Source organism: Camellia sinensis, chromosome 11 (assembly GCF_055761805.1).
Source record: "Camellia sinensis isolate YWXY chromosome 11, ASM5576180v1, whole genome shotgun sequence".
NCBI lineage: Eukaryota > Viridiplantae > Streptophyta > Magnoliopsida > Ericales > Theaceae > Camellia > Camellia sinensis.
In genome coordinates, this window is record NC_138971.1 from 176,922,501 (window position 1) to 176,940,000 (window position 17,500).

General features: G+C 34.4%; 2 protein-coding genes across 2 annotated transcripts in view; one reads left to right on the plus strand and one right to left on the minus strand.

Moving 5' to 3' along the window:
• The window catches only part of LOC114263695 (luminal-binding protein 5), a 4,831-nt gene extending 4,386 nt beyond the window's left edge, over window positions 1-445 (plus strand). The window contains exon 8 of the mRNA XM_028204278.2: window positions 1-445. This exon is cut by the window's left edge and continues 330 nt beyond it. Within this exon, the coding sequence (XP_028060079.2) occupies window positions 1-175 (175 nt within the window). The 3' untranslated portion in view covers window positions 176-445.
• Window positions 446-844: 399 nt separating this feature from the next.
• Window positions 845-11,050, minus strand: LOC114263694 (carbon-nitrogen hydrolase family protein). Its single transcript, XM_028204277.2, has 14 exons — window positions 10,490-11,050; window positions 10,154-10,376; window positions 8,559-8,861; window positions 7,768-7,991; window positions 7,516-7,619; window positions 6,102-6,236; window positions 5,028-5,196; window positions 4,006-4,141; window positions 3,218-3,356; window positions 2,766-2,942; window positions 2,263-2,430; window positions 1,929-2,024; window positions 1,436-1,564; window positions 845-1,311 (listed from the first exon to the last, which is right to left on the minus strand). The coding sequence occupies exons 2-14, from the start codon at window positions 10,345-10,347 to the stop codon at window positions 1,093-1,095; spliced, it is 2,193 nt and encodes a 730-aa protein (XP_028060078.2). The 5' UTR covers window positions 10,348-10,376; window positions 10,490-11,050; the 3' UTR covers window positions 845-1,092.
• Window positions 11,051-17,500: the final 6,450 nt, after the last annotated feature.

The following is a 17,500-nucleotide window of genomic DNA, read 5'->3' on the forward strand; positions in this document are numbered from 1 at the left end:
TGAGTGGCTGGATGACAATCAGACAGCAGAGAAAGAGGACTATGATGAGAAGCTTAAAGAGGTGGAAGCTGTTTGTAACCCAATCATCACAGCCGTTTATCAAAGATCAGGTGGTGCCCCAGGTGCTGGATCAGAATCTGGATCGGAAGACGATGACTCTCATGACGAACTGTAGGAACCCCAGGAATTTCATTGACCGCTGAAGAGAGGGAGCAACAAATGAGAATTTTGGATATAGGTCTACTGGTCTATAATTTTGGTGATGCTTGAAGTCTTGAGGAAAATATTTCCCTTCTTCCCTTGTTTTTTTGAAGGTGAAGATACTTTCAAGGGATGGATATTTCTTGTTTTTAATTCTACTCTGCTTTTTCATGTTAAGAACTAGTTAATTTTTAGAAGTCCGTTCATGGATAATCTCTCCTTAATTTTTGCTGTGGCAAAGCAATTCTGTCTTGTGGGAAGTGTGTCTTCAATCTTATGCAATTCAATGCAGCATTCCAACTGAGATAAACCAAACTCTGATTTATACCTTCTGAAATGTCATTTGTTGGAGGATTGACCATACCAATATGCTGTCTTCCTTTTGAACAACCATTTCGTTAGAATCAGTTTTCCAGCCAGTTTCTCATGTTGTGTGGCAGTTCCTGCTGTGATAACCCGTCACCATGGATATTCCCAACGTGATCTTAAAAGACTGGTAATACTAATACAGACTATCCTAGGACTAGTAGTTCCGAGACTAAAAATTCCATGTAATTCATGGTCGATTAGTGCTGCTAGGGCTACTACAAGACAAGACTTTCACATCCTGATGTTTCCCCGAAAATTCACAGGAACAAAGTCCTTCATTAATATTTATATGGAAATCATATTTATTACTAAAAATCATAGATGACATTATTCTGTTAAAAATGGATGAATTACAATAGAAATTGAGGGAAGTCAAAAGTTCCTCTGCATGAAGCAGTTTCCCTTCCTATTCTCCTCTTAATTGTGTAAAAACAAAAATAAAACAAACACTGCATAAGGTGAATAGACAAATTCATTTGCACCCAAAGAATTCAACTATGAACTTGCAGCCATCAACTCAAACTAAAGTCCAGCTTTTGGATTGCCTGAGCCTGCTGCCACAACTCCCATACCACCAACAGATGTAACACCCACTTTTTCCTGGTCGGTTGATTTTGTAAGAACAGCTTTTTCACCATCAAAATTGCGTACAAGTTCATCGATCTTTCGAAATTGATACGGCCATCTCGCATTGTATAGAAATTGGCGAAGATCAAACCGGTTGTCCTCTGGTGAATAACTCTACATGACACCATAGAAGGTATAAGCTTCGTTATTAGACATAAAAGTAGGAAAATTTTATGAAAGAAATTCCCAAGATGGAATCAAGTTTGATTCTTTTAACTTAGGCTGTTTATCAAGATACCTCAGCATGATAGGAAGGTGTCAACACGGTCATTTTGTGTCGATTGATGGAGTAGTACTTGAAGAAGTGCTTCACTTTATCAGCCACCTCTGATGGAGTCAGTTTTGCACCCCATTTATAGCAGAGATTCTGAAAGAAGGATGAAATCGTAACCAAAAAAAAAAAAAAAATATGAACAAATTTAAAGCCGACAACCTTATATATTTAATCATGCATAATGAAACAAGCTCAATTAATCCTCTGAAAGTTGAATGTCAAAAAATTTCACGTTTGTGATATACCAAGACTTCTATTTACAATGAATTTTTCTAATTTTTTTTTTTTTTTATAATTTTTAATGTCAAACTTATATTTACGACATACATTGATACGTCAAACTCATGCATGCATAACCTAAACATATCCTTCGAATGATTTCATGTATGGAAGCTTATAAATAATGATGCTTTCTATTTTGAGGTCTTACTCAAGTATTAGGAAATTTAAAACAAACCTGGAACATGGATACAGGACCGCAGCGGAAAATCTTTCGCAACCTTCCGTAGACTGAAAGTTCCTCATATGTCATTCCCATGTCCACTTCATCCAGCTGTTCCACACCCCCCAAAAAAAAATGTAGCTCAGATTTTGACCTACATAAGTCTAGGAACTTCTTTTGATTCCAGATGATAACCAACAAAAATGTAAACTTGAAAGAAGCTTTGCATGCCGTCAACATCAAGAACATCAATGCATTAATGAAATAAAATTTGACAGCAGAAGAAATGCACATACAAGAAGAACAAAATATCAAGGACAAGAATATAGAAATGAGCTTAATTCAATACCTGGCTGTAGTTGGACCGTATAGGCTCCAATTCGGCAGTGGGGGGAGCAGCTTCGATTTCTGCTAAAGATGCATATCCAAGATGGGTGGCAGCCCATCGCAGAAATCTACGAAGATCCTGCTTACTAATACTTCCAATTGGATTTATATCTGCTGAACTGCAATCATACTGAACGAAAAAAAAAAAAAAGAAAAAAAAAAGTAAATAATAATAATAATGCAGTTCTTGTAAGGAAAACAAACAGATAAAGGCTACTAACGAAAGAAAGATGGAACCAGATGCAGTGGAAAAACATAAAACCAAGTTATTTATCAACACCCTTTATGAGTACTGAATTGAGTTAACCATTGAAGAATATCCCCAAATTATTCCCATATGTAACCCAACTGCATGGAGTCATATATTAACTATTCCTTTTTATACATTAAATAACTGGTGTAATCAAGGTCAGCAATACAAAAAGGTAGTTTGCTCAAGAACCAAAAATCTGCTATATCAAATACCTTTGTTAGGTAACCACGCAATCCTTCATCCACATTGGAGCTACCTAGTACCAGATAAAAACCTGGCTTGTTATGAACCCAAGGCATGAGGGATGCCAACATAAATGCTAGCACCATTCTTATTCGAGCTTGAATGTTTTGCAACCCCAAGTTTTCAATGTTTGATCCCCCATCTACCTGTGGAAACACAATCAGCTCAAAACATTTACTCAAAAAGCTATCATTCTGATCAATATGATACTGGTCGCACCCAGTTGGCCATTGAATTACAATGCATTCAATCCTCATGAACAAAATGGGAAATAGAACTAATCTTAAATTCATTAGAAAAGATAGATAGTAGATACATGCCAATGCCTAGATTCTTGTCAAAATCTACAATCTAGTGCATCATATGAGAAAACAAATTTGGTACAATTTGAAAACATTAACAATATTTTTACCCCTTTTACCTTATAACGCGGTTGCTTCCCTGTAAGTGTTTGAAACAGAGAGAGCAGAGCAGAAACAACACCATCTATGTTAACATCAAGATGCCGTGAGCCAATTTCATCTGCCAACACCTTTGCCCGTGTTCTTGTGGCTTCAGAACTGTAATGAACAGACTCTGTTAGTGATCAATGATATACAGAAAGACTCTTGAATTTGCAAAATGTCTGTGAAGAAAAATTACAAAACTCATAAGACAATTTACTTGAAAATTCATGTGGTTGCAAAACAATCAATTTGTTTCACTCAAAATATTTTTACTTAAATTATTCTTGGACACAAAATGAAATTTAATAGCTTCCTGGGATCCAACAAGGAGGACAATCGGGTTTGGTTTAGATGGGCCATAATCCCACAAAGGCAGCATTATTTCCAAGAGCTAAAATTAGACGGGTGAAAATTATACTGAAAGAAAAATAATAAATAATAATAACTCTGAAAGTGTTTTGAAATTTGCAGACTACAACCAACACAAGAAAGGGTCCACATTAAGAGCATCCAGATTATTGCCAAATGATTAACAAAAATGCAAAGTTTCCATCGTCACCATAAAGGTTTTGCAATGATGCAAAAAAATGACCCTCAAAAAAGAAAGTCCTTAATTTAATTTGTGCAGCAGCAAAGTAATATCTTGGGCACCTAGGATGCCTTGTGAACATGAGTGTCAGTGCAATGAAAATTCAGAATTGGATCAACCACATATAAAAGTTAATATATGTGGAAAACATATGTTATGCTTACATATACCCACCTATTTTCAGATCCCATAAATACTGTGTAAAATATACGTTTTGCAAATTCTTTGCTATCAGTAGGAAATTGTCCATCAGTATAATGGCCAATTCTTATAGCATCAGCTTTGACTTGTTCATCCCCATTTGCAATTTCTGCATGCGAAAATCAACATCAATCATCAATGAATAGTAATCAGAAAAGGATATACCCAATTCAGGATTCTAGGACAAAAATAGCTGTTTTCTGTGCCTCTGTAACAGTAACACTATTATAACTTAAGCAACTTTGCAGGGAAGATGCTCCTGAAAACCATCCCAGGACTGTTGGAAAACCACAGTTGCTCAACTGAACAAATGCTTATCCCCATTACTTGGTGTGATCTACACAAAATCCTTTTTTGCCACTAGCTCCATCTGAGGCCTAGTCTTTTGGCTTATAAAATGGGCCAAATCATCCCTCTATTCCAATCACTTTGAATGTTTAAAATTACTAGGGTCAATATTATGAAGAAAATTTCGAACAAATTTTATCTGAAGAAAGCATAGGGATGATTTAGGATTTAGAGCCTGTCTGCCATTTGCCAGAGAAAATCTTAAACTAGTGGGAAGTAGAGGGATGTCCAAGTCATTCTAAAAGAGGGGAGGTCCCAGCCCATTTCTGAAACTAGTGTAAGCTATGGAGCACTGACACCTCTCAAGAGGTCATGTATTGGTGTTTGACACTTGTCAAACAGACACATGCTAGACATTATTATCAAATCCTTGGGTTAAATTGCTATGGCTACCAGACAACACCAATAGTACCAATCAGTTATCCTATGCAAATTGGATCTGTGCAGCTAAACGCCATTAATGATTCACCATTGAGAGAAGCATGGCAGAGAAAAAAACAGCTATTGTGTCCATTGACCCTGCAACAACTATTACTTATAAAAAAGACATATGAAGTACCTAAATTAATTAATTATGAGTTGATTTTCAGAATATTATTTGGTACAGTACTAGAACACTGCCACAATATGTTAGGCTAAAAACTGACCTTTTACTACAAGCTGGCACATGCAGCCGACTATAGCAGCAACAGATGAGCTATCAGCACCACCAGAAAGTGGAAGCAGAAAACCAGAGGCCCCACTTCTTCTTAAATAATCCCACAACCAGCAACCAGGTCCAAAGGCTATTTCTTCCTCAGGAGAGTGATATCTAATCTAAAAATTATAAATGATGTTTAGATATGCAAAGCCAAAACCACAATTCAATAGATATATTCAGCAATGCAAACACAGCTCAGAGAAGCCACTAGAATTGTCCAATTGTAAAAAAAAAAAAATAGTGACACAGAGGCCATTTTTCCACATCACATTGCCAAAAAGCAAGATCCATAATTTTTATAACCTGTAATCCCTTAAAATGATATCCTGCTATATCTAAGGGGCTGTTTGGGTAATATGAAAAAAGACAAAGTCAGGTCCAATTCCATTAAGTTATCTGTTTTTTTTTTTTTTTTTTTTTTTTTTGAAATTACCCGCTTCCGCTTCTTAGTTTGATTTTAACTAGGTCTTGAGCACCTTTCTCAAGCAAAGAACATGCTTTCGAAATGCATTTGCCAAATACTTAAAGGTTTTAAACCAGCTAAGTTTTGGTCCCTAGAACCGGTTTTGGGTCTCCCGAAACAGGCACTAAATATTCTCCAAGTCTCAAATAATAGATATACTTGAGTAATTCCACAATCAACGTGACTATGAAGTACTAAGTCCACAAATTGCAACATTAAAACCTTGAGTCAAGGCTTTTATAACCAAAGAACACAACCTACACTTTTTTTTTTTGCAAAGTTCTATTTCATTCCAAGAAGTAACATAAATATAAAACAAGCACGGGAGTTTGAGAAATGATACCACTTAACAATTGTGGAAAAAAAAACGTATAAGATAGATAGTTTATAATGTTTTCAATATTTCAAGAGCACAAAAAAAAAAAAAAAAGTTGTACACTTAAATATAAGTACAATTATACTACTAGCTAAGGAAGCTAGAAACGTATAGATTGCCAAAAAATTTCAATTGCCATCAAATACTTTAATTTGATCACCTTTTCCTGACCGAGAACTTACCTCAAGTGGACTTGAAAGGGACATTTGCAGGTTGAAAGGCTGACAAAGCTTGTAAGGTGCCGCTATTGATGGAACTTTCGGTTTGCAACTTGCTTGCTCTTGAAAACAACTTATAGATCCTCTAAGGCTGGCAACCTGCCATTAAATAATTGAGTTGAGGAATTGAAGTCAAGGTTAAATGTGCAAATGCTGATAAAACCAGAACAGAGGTCCAAAATACAGTGAATTAAAATAATAAAAAAAGTCTTTATTATTTGCATTAGCATATTGGATAGATGACCTGTCCTGTCATAGGAAACTTTATAGAAGTCTATTAACACTAAAAGGCTCAAGCGCATGCCAAAAATCAATCATAGAACATGAATAGTGCAACAGCATAAATCCATTAGTTAAGGTCCTTCACATTAAACAGATGACACATCAACCAACTACTTCTATATGGGCCAGAATGAGGAGAAAAGAAAATTGTAAAATATGTTGTTTCTTGCTCTATCAATTAGAGAAATAATTGAGTTTATCCAGATGAGTCAGAGAGAGAATAAGACCATGAATTACTGTCCCGAACATAAAGATATTAATCCTGTCAAAGAGATATGTGATGCTTGCTGTCTTTGGATATGGGAAAACTAATTTCTATCCACCAATGGGATGGGTAACGGCATGAACGGATGATGAAGCTGTCTACTGAACAACTTAATGCTACACTTTGCGATAGTTTCTGCTATCACGTGCAAAAGGAAAAGAGAGGCAAAAGTAAATGGTAGCTGAGAGGCCAAACACAAACAGGTAGAGATACAGTGCAGAACTAACATGATGAGAACAATGAAACCCAAGGAAGCAGTAGATAAGGGATGTTTTGTTCCTTTCTTATCACATGCTTTACTCCATAAATCACCAGAAATGTCTGTTGATGAATTGTGTTGCTTTTGTTTCTTTCAGGATTAATGACTGATTTTGAGCTGCTCTTTCCCATTGGAGTATGCCTATACTCAGGTATTTCATTAGTTTGCTCAATGGTAGAAATTAATCCACTGTAGTCTTATTGAATGTTAATGCAATGCAGACAGTACATATTTAAAATAAAATAAAATAAAAAACATAATCATGATTTATAGTTTACAAAATGTCTTCTAAAAGCTTCATGCTTATAAATGTATAAACATGGTTATTCAGCATTTCAAACTTTCTTAAATGTTTTCATCACAGGAAATGCTATTTGCTCTGTAAGGATAAGTTGCAGCTCTCTAGACTGCTTGTTGCACCGATAGAAATCTCCAACAATGCAATAGCAAAAGCAAATTAGATGCTTGACGAACATAGAAATAGTAGCATTAGTAAAGAACTATAGCTTTCTTGCCTTCTAACTTAGAACTGCAGCAGATAAAATTGCTATGAAAGTGAACTTAGAGCATACCGCATCTAGATCTATTTGAGCAACCACCACCTCAACATCCTTCAAAGAAAATTGTGAGCCTTGAGCAACCACATCCTCATTCACAACAACACAAGAACATCCATCTGCCATGGATGAAGTTATAAACCAAAAATTAACATCTTTTGATTATCTTGTAAGTAATAAAAGAAACTTCATGAAAAAAAAAAGGTTACTGGAAAGGGTACACCAAGTGTGGAAACAATAGAAGTCAATTAAGGGCTGGTTATTTACCATAATAAAGGCGGCCACCATCACATCCTTGGTGATTACTGTACATGTAAACTCCTCCACGACTATGTGTAGCACCTACAAAAGCACGAAGGCGAAGATCAAGCTTTCGTAGTTGGTGATGACTTCCACTAGCATTCATAAACACTTCAACGCCATTCAACGCAAGCTCAGCATGCAGGGGAATGGGTGTAAATAGCTCTTCACAAACTTCAGCTGCGACCGCTCTGTCAGCACATGAGTTCTTAAAAAATTAGTAAGTCATGCACCAGCTGATCACAAAAAGAAAATTTTCCTAACAGGTAGTCTGTTAATGCATATTCCCAATGCTGTCCTTACATGTATCATAGCCTTAGCCTGAATCAATCATGAAAATGAAAGAACTATCCCACATGCTGTATGGACATCATTGGTACAGGCAGCCTGGCGCATGCTAAAAGCATGGCAGGTTGATCTAAGGCAGCAAATAATGTATATCTAAGAAAGAAATAGAACTCTAATTCCAGAAGTACACAATTAGGCTCTAAAAGACTAAAATGAGGATATAAATAGCATATCCCATAATTCTTCTTTGTAGATTTTTCAAAAAGGTGTACTACTATAGTCAGCCTGATGTTCTGCATTTCTACAACTGTTCATGAAAGAACTTCTATGAAAAAAGAAAGATAGGGCATCCTTGGGGTGGGAGAAATGCTTAACTTTTCTTTAAAATCAATCTTATAGGCAACACAGATTCACAACAACAGCAACATGACAAAAGTAAAAGGGACAGCATTGGAGATATTTCAACATACGTGTCCAAAAATTGAATGTATCCATAGCCAAAAGGCACGGTTTGCAGTGACAAAGCCATGGAAATCTCGCTTGGGAGCTGAAAGTCCACAAGCTCTTTTTGCTTCCATGCTGTAAACCATCGGAGTTCCCTGTAGTTGCCATCATTTGCGAGCCACATCTTTGGGCGTATCATGATAATTTTTCTGTTTAGGCATAATACTTGACAGTTGTAACGCTCTGACCCTTTGAGAACAGGCATGCCAAAGCTACATAGTATGCCATCTGTCCAATCGCCAAGTAAAATATCTTTTAAGCACTCCCATCTGCAAGGGAATTACTTCGAAAGTCAGAATAAGAAAATGAATTATAGCCACTAGCAGGACTCCATCAACGTTAACAACTGTATACACACACCACTTTGATAAATTGGTACTAAGAAGTAACATCTGTATTGTCATTACTAAAACATGGCCCTCATTACTTTGAATACAAGAAATTATCATGTAGGCATCTTAATGTACATGGACGATATAGACTGATATGGCTCTTTGAAGTGAAATCAATAAGTGACACCTGGTATATATTCTTGAGATTATTACACTTCAGTAAATAAATGAGAAACTATTCACTTATAAGTTTAATAAAAGTTCTTCATTTTTCTTTTTTTTCTTCTAATTTCTATATATTGGGAAATTATTTACAAATTGGTCAACAAATATGGGCAAAGATGACTTTTGTTATGCCTTTCCATCCCTGCCACTACAATTTCTCCTCTCTCTCATGCCACAACCTCCCTTCCACTGCCACAACCCTCCTCTATTGCTGCAACTCCTCTCACTACCACTGCTGCCCCCTCCCCCATTCCACCACCACATCCTCACTTAATGGCACATACTTTAATTTCTCAATCAAGAATATAAGAGAAACAACCAACCCATCTAATCGTTTGTATGATTTAGAAAAGTATGGTTGGGAACATAATTTTCAGTGTAAGATTTATTCTTGAAAAAGTTAACTGAGTATGTCATTTGGTTAAAGCACCAAGGGGACCACAAGTAATAAATCTTTATATAGAATAGCAGATAGTAAGTCAGTACTTATGATTTGGTTGTGTTTCAAGTATTATTTGAGGCTGCAGTTGTAGCCGAGAGGGAGGGCGAGGCTTGTGGTGGTCATGACAATGGACGGCGGTGACAATGGTGAGGGAACGAAGGGCATGGCAAAGAAGTCATCTTGCTTACATTATTTACCAATCACTGAATAAGTCCTCAATGCTTAGATTTTGAACTAAAAATTTTAAGTTACTAGACTTAATAATGAATAGTAAAGTCTGATAATCCCTATATTCTTTGGAGAACATAATTCACAATAGGAGCAACAGAGTAGAGCAACTTTCAATAAGTGAGCCAATTTGATCATAAAATAGTTGACGTAATTAAATAAATAAAAAGCAAAATGCATAGACCTATGATCAAATAATGAATATGCTGAACAACTATTTCTTCAATTAACAAGGTCGTTACATAATCGAATCAATTATCCATTGTATGAAGAAACTGAAATTGAAAAATAAAATAAAATGAATAAGAATGTGTAAGAAGTAAATCAGACTAACGCATGAGTGACAGTGTCGAGTTCGAGGAAATGATCTTCGCAGCCATAGCCAGTAATTTCGAGCTCGGGACCGAGCCTGATGACAGCACCTGATTCTTTAGCCCTAGAAATAGAATCCTTGATGTTCTTCACATTGCATTCGAATTCCATAGCCCATTGATTCAAGTTGCAAGTCGCCACCTTCAACAACCTCATCTTCAAATTCTCTCCAAAATATTTCTTATCTGCAAACAACACCACTCAAATCTTCAACACACTCTCTCTCTCTCTCTCTCTCTCTATATATATATATATATATGCATGTGTATATTATATGTATGAATATATTGGGACTTACGCTGATGGCTAGTTCTGGAACCGGAGGATCGTGCGAGGTGAAGAATCGGCGGAGGAATTAGGACCGTGGAAATGGAATCTGTGGAATTGGATTCTCTCTCTCTTGGAGGATTCGGTGTTACAAGAAGATTTGTGAACAAGATTTCACTTTCGACGACTATATATATATATATATATATGCTTCGTTTGTCACAATTGTGAATTTGGTTGCACCGTTGGACGGTTTAGAGAGAGTGAGTCATGTCAGTCAAATAGGAGCTTTTGATACGTCTGAGAAGATCGGCCCTAGTCCACCATGGGCTTCCCGCGTGTTAGACGGTGAAAAAAGAAAGGTCCAGTCAAAGCCTGCTGATTCTATTTCGTTGTTTTTTTTTGGGCTTAAAAGAAAGGATGGTTTGTGTGGCTTCAGGTCTCGGTATAATTGGTTGTTAACCTAATTTAACTCAATTTAGAAGAAGTGACTCATTAATCATCCCCACAATCAGGCCAAGTTACGAAGCCAAGTCAAGTTTCAATCAGAATATAATACGGGATTTTAAAGAGAATCATTGAAAAATTTAACTTTTTCGCATTCTTTGTAAATTGAACTTGACTCGCGACCGTGGAAAGACAATGCCTTCACCACTGAACCATCACCTCCGGTGATTCTATTTCGTTGTTTGTTAGTGACTTTTTTAAAAAAAAAAATTAGTCTTTTAAATTCTAAATGAATTTCAATATTCAAAAACAATTTTTAAAATTTTTAATTCATATTTTATATTTTTAATTATTTTTATCAATTTTTTAAAATAACTTTTAGATTTACTTACGTTGTATTTGGTTGGAAGATTTAAAAAGGAATTTGGAAACAGAAAGAAAAAGGTAGGTGAAATATAAATAAAATATATTTATATTTTACATAATTTCACACACATTTTATCTTTTATTTTCCAAATCTCTTAACCAAACACAATATTAATATTAATATATTTAAAAATTAAAAATTTATAAGAAAATCTTTAAAAAATTCATTGTATTTTTGTATTGAATTTTCATTTTTTTTTTTGTATTTTTTGTATTTAGTAATTTTTTTTTAAATTCACAAATATTATACTTTTTAAGTGTATTTAGATTAGGTGTGTCTAAAAAATAAAAATAAAAATTGTGTAAAATATTTGAAAAAATTCACTGAAAATAAAAAAAAATACGAAAAATAAGAAAACTTAATTTTCTAAAAAGTATACTCAATTTTTTAGAACAAAAAATAATGAATAATTGTTTTTAAATAATTCCAAGAAAAATATCTAGAAAAGACAAATAAACAAAAAATAGTAGACTCTTTTTTGACTTATTTTAATTTTTTCTTTAATTTTTTTTTGAAATTATTTTATTTTTTACTTTTTACATCCGTCTACTACACAAAATGGACCGGAATTTTTTTTAAAAAAAATGGTATAATTTTTAGAAAAAATCACTAAAAAAATGTTAAAAAAAATAATATAACTTATTTCTAGCTTTCCAAACAACTCAATAAGCAACTCCAAAAGACTGGTTAAAAGAGGTCTGTTAGGCATTTTAGCCAATCACAACTCATGTTTGGCCCTCTAACGGACTAGCCAAAACATTGGCTACTTTACCATCAATCTTCCCCACTGGCTACCTATGAAGAACATGATGTTGGAAAATTTATAAAGAGGTAGTTGTGAATTGAAATAGACTCCATTTTGAATGAAAGGGTGTAACCTTTCATGGTGTCTTTTTGTTTTAAAGGAAGGGTCAAACTTTCATTTGAATGAAACGGTGCAAACCTTTCATGGTGTCTCTTTATTTTAAAGGAATATGTATGTCCCTTCTTCATACATTTTCTATTCAAATTGAATAGGTGCCAACAAAGCCTATATAAAGGCAGCCTCATTCCAATTTTGATTGATCCGAAAAATTCAGTATGAAATTCTTGTCTCTTTGCTGTCCATTTTCTTTTAGTGCATTATTCTTCATATAAAATATTAGGAATAAATTTCAGAGAGTTATAGAACACAAGGTTCTAGTTCGCCGGACAAATTTGTTTGAAGTGCTTTTACAAATTTGTGAAGATCATTGTATCTTGGGAGATAGACGCCACTCAACCGTAAGAACCGTAGCGGGGCGAATCTGTCTTAAGGACAGAGTGTCACACACTCGACTTGGTCTTAATTTTAATTCGATTCGATAAATAAATCCAGTATGTTATTTATTTATTTTGTTTGTTTTTTTTTTCAAGTTATTTTATTTACACAGAAGATTGTTCCAACAATCTTAAGACAGACTCGAATTATTCTATTTACAGAATTTTTCGTTTGTTTCCCTTTTTTTTCATTCTTCGTAAATAATTTCGGAAGAAAATTATTTTCTGTGGATTTACAAAATAATATTCTGGTTGGAAAAGCAAATAGTGATTATATGCTATTTGACAGATAGTAGTAATATACTGTCTCTTTTCTTTGACAACAACTAGTAGTACGATACTGGTGTCATTAACAATTCAGAATATATTTTTGTGAAATTTTTCAGAAATTAATTTTGGGTTTTAGAAATTATTTTCTGAGTTTTCATTACTTAAAATTCTGTTTTAGTATTTTAATTATTGAAGTGCTATAGAAATTAATTTTCTGTGTGGAATTAATTTGGTTGAATAAAATTTTATTTTATTTCCAAATTAATTGAAAAATAAAAGTTATTTTCTTATTTCTTTTATTTTACAGAATTTAATTTCTTGTGTGGAATTAATTTGGTTAAATAAAATTTTATTTTATTTCCAAATTAATTGAAAAATAAAATTTATAGTTTTTATTTCTTTTATTTTACAGAATTTATTTTTCTGTGTGGAATTAATTTGTTTAAACAAAATTTTATTTTATTTTCAAATTAATTGGAAAATAAAAGTTACATTCTTGTTTCTTTTATTTTTACAGAATTTAATTCTGTGAATTTGGTTTAATTTTCTGTGTAGTGAAAATTTTAATTATAAATTTGTTTTATAAATTAGAATTGATGGTTACTGAAACAAATGCCCAAACAAGTACTACTGTGGTGGTTGCAATTGCACCAACCCCCTCTCCTGTGATGACAGTACCAATAAATCATGGAGAGAAGCTAGAGAAGTTCTCAGGAACTGACTTTAAAAGATGGCAACAGAAAAAGTTGTTCTATCTTACAACTCTGAACTTGGCTCGTTTTTTCCGTGAAGATGCTCCTATCCTGAAAGAGGATGAAACCGACTGGCAAGTGGTTGCTGCGGTTGATGCTTGGAAACATGTCGATTTCCTTTGCCGGAACTACGTCTTGAACGGACTTGACAACACATTATACAACGTCTATAGTCCAATCAAGACAGCAAAGGAACTTTGGGAATCGTTGGAGAAAAAGTACAAAACGGAAGATGCCGGCTCAAAGAAATTTGTGGTTGGCAGATTCTTGGATTTTGTAATGGTTGATTCAAAAACTGTGATCAGCCAAGCTCAAGATTTCCAACTCATTCTGCATGACATTCACGCAGAAGAAATGTCTCTCAGTGAATCATTCCAAGTTGCAGCCTTAATTGAAAAATTACTAAAAGGCTGGAAGGAGTTCAAGAACTACCTCAAACACAAGCGCAAAGAAATTTCTATGGATGAATTAATTGTGCGTTTGAGAATTGAGGAGGACAACCGCAATTCTGAAAAGCGGGCTGGTAAGCATCCTATGGAGTCTAAGGCAAATGTGGTGGAACATGCTTCAAAAATCAAGAAACAAAAGTCTTTTGGAGAAAGTTCATCACAAGGCTCTAAAGGAGGGGATAATAAAAAGTACAAGTTTAATGGCAAATGTTACATCTGTGACAAAGAGGGATATCGGGCCAAAGATTGTCGTAGCAAAGGCAAAAGCAAAAGAAGGACAAGCAAGAAGCCTGCTCAAGCCCACATGACTGAAGTGAACAATATTTCCAATGGTATAGATGATATCAATCTTTCTGCAGTTGTTTCCGAGGCAAATCTTGTCGAAAATCCTAAAGAATGGTGGGTGGACACTGGTGCTACTCGCCATATTTGTGCCGACAAAAAGATGTTCACATCTTATTCTATAGTGGCCAATGGTGAACAACTCTTTATGGGCAACTCCTCAACTTCCAAAGTTGAAGGACAAGGAAAGATTGTACTCAAGATAACATCTGGAAAGGAACTCACTCTCAACAATGTGTTGCACGTACCGAACATTCGCAAGAATTTAGTTTCCGGATCTTTATTGAGTAAGAATGGGTTTAAGCTAGTTTTTGAAAGTGACAAGTTTGTACTTACCAAAAACGGGATGTATGTAGGAAAAGGTTACATGTCTGATGGCCTTTTCAAGTTAAATGTAATGATCATTGTACCCTCAGTTATTAATAATACTACATCTTCTTCTTACTTGCTTGAGTCTTCAAATTTATGGCATAGTAGACTAGGACGTGTTAATTATGGATCTTTGCGTAGATTAATTAATATGGAATGTTTACCTAAATTTAACATTGATTCAAATCATAAATATGAAGTTTGCGTTGAGGCAAAATTATCTAAAACTCCTTTTCATTCAATTGAAAGAAGTACAGAACCACTTGAATTAATTCATAGTGACATTTGTGATTTTAAATCAATTCAAACTAGAGGTGGGAAAAAATATTTTATCACTTTTATAGATGACTATACTAGATATAGTTATGTTTATTTACTTCGAACCAAGGATGAAACTTTGGAAACTTTCATTCAATATAAGAATGAAGTTGAAAATCAACTTGATAAGAAAATCAAGAAACTTAGAAGTGATAGAGGTGGTGAATATGAATCACCTTTTGGTGAGTTTTGTAAAGAACATGGAATAATTCATCAAACCACCACTCCTTACTCACCTCAGCTAAATGGAATTGCTGAAAGGAAAAATAGGACTTTAAAAGAAATGATGAATGCCATGTTAATCAGTTCTGGATTACCTCAGAACTTATGGGGGGAAGCAATACTTTCTGCTAATTATATTTTAAATAAAGTACCCCGAAAGAAAGTGAATCAAACACCTTATGAAATGTGGCATGGTAGAGTACCATCCTACAAATACTTAAAAGTGTGGGGGTGTTTGGCTAAAGTGGCTATTCCTAGTCCTAAAAAGACTAAGATAGGTCCTAAGACCATTGATTGCATTTTCATTGGTTATGCCAAGAATAGTAGTGCATATCGGTTTTTGATTCATATATCAGAACATTCCGAAATGTATGTAAATACTATTATTGAGTCTCGAAATGCATCATTCTTTGAACATGTATTTCCAAATAAAACTGGACAAGAGACTAGTAATAATAAAAGATCTTTTGATACTATTACTAGTAATGATCAAGAACATGATCAAGAGCAAGAGTTAGACCAAAATGAGGAAGAAGAACCTAGGCGCAGTAAACGTGCTAGAACCTCAAAATCTTTTGGTCCAGATTTTCTAACATTTTTGTTAGAAAATGAGCCTTTAACTTTTAAAGAGGCTATGTCCAGTCCTGAAGCTCTTTATTGAAAGAAGCTGTCAATAGTGAAGTTGAATCTATCTTGCAAAATCACACTTGGGAATTAGTGGACTTGCCACCAGGTTGTAAACCTCTTGGATACAAGTGGATTTTCAAAAGAAAATTGAAAGCGGATGGATCAATTGACAAATACATGGCAAGACTTGTGGTCAAAGGGTTTAGACAAAAAGAAGGTCTTGATTACTTTGACACATACTCACCGGTTACTAGAATAACATCCATTAGAATGCTAATTGCCATTGCATCTCTATACAATTTAGAAATTCATCAAATGGATGTAAAAATCGCTTTCTTAAATGGTGAGTTAAATGAAGAAATTTACATGGAACAACCAGAAGGGTTTTCTGTTCCAGGAAAAGAAAAGAAAGTGTGTAAATTGGTTAAATCATTATATGGTTTAAAACAAGCGCCAAAGCAATGGCATGAGAAATTTGACAAGGTAATGATGTCAAATGGATTTAAAATTAATGAGTGTGACAAATGTGTTTATATTAAAAACACAAATAAATGTTATGTCATTGTATGTCTTTATGTAGATGATATGCTCATCATTGTTAGTAATAATGACATGATTAAAACTACCAAGAAAATGTTGAATAAACATTTTAACATGAAGGACATGGGCATTGCTGATGTAATACTTGGTATGAAAATTACCAAAACATCAGAAGGATATGCTTTGTCACAATCTCATTACATTGAGAAAATACTTGACAAATTCAGCAAAGATGATGATCATCTTGTAAGAACACCTGTAGATATTAATTTGTATCTTTCTAAGAATGTACAGGAAAGTATTTTTCAATTAGAGTATGCCCAAATTATTGGAATCTTAATGTACTTGATGAACTGCACTCGCCCAGATATAGCTTATGCAGTAAGTAAATTAAGTAGATATATGAGTAATCCGGGAGTAAAACATTGGAAAACAATTATAAGGGTTCTTAGATATCTCCGATTTACTCGTAACATTGGGCTTAATTATACTAGATATCCAGCAGTACTTGAAGGATACTGTGATGCAAATTGGATATCGGATACAAGAGACTCAAAGTCCACTAGTGGGTATGTCTTTACTCTTAGTGAGGCGGCTGTATCTTGGAAATCTTCCAAACAGACTTGTATTGCTAGGTCTACTATGGAATCTGAATTCATAGCTTTAGACAAAGCAGGGGAAGAGGCAGAATGGCTTCGCCACTTCCTTGAAGATATTCCAATATGGCCAAAACCGGTGCCTGCTATATGCATACATTATGATAGTCAATCAACAATTGGTAGAGCACAGAGTCGTATGTATAATGGTAAGTCTCGACACATTCGTCGTCGACATAATACCGTAAGACAACTACTCTCTAATGGAATTATGTCCATAGAATATGTTAAGTCTAAAGACAACATAACGGATCCACTAACCAAAGAGTTAGTTGAGAATTCATCGAGGGGAATGGGATTAAAGCCTATTAAATAAGAGTTACC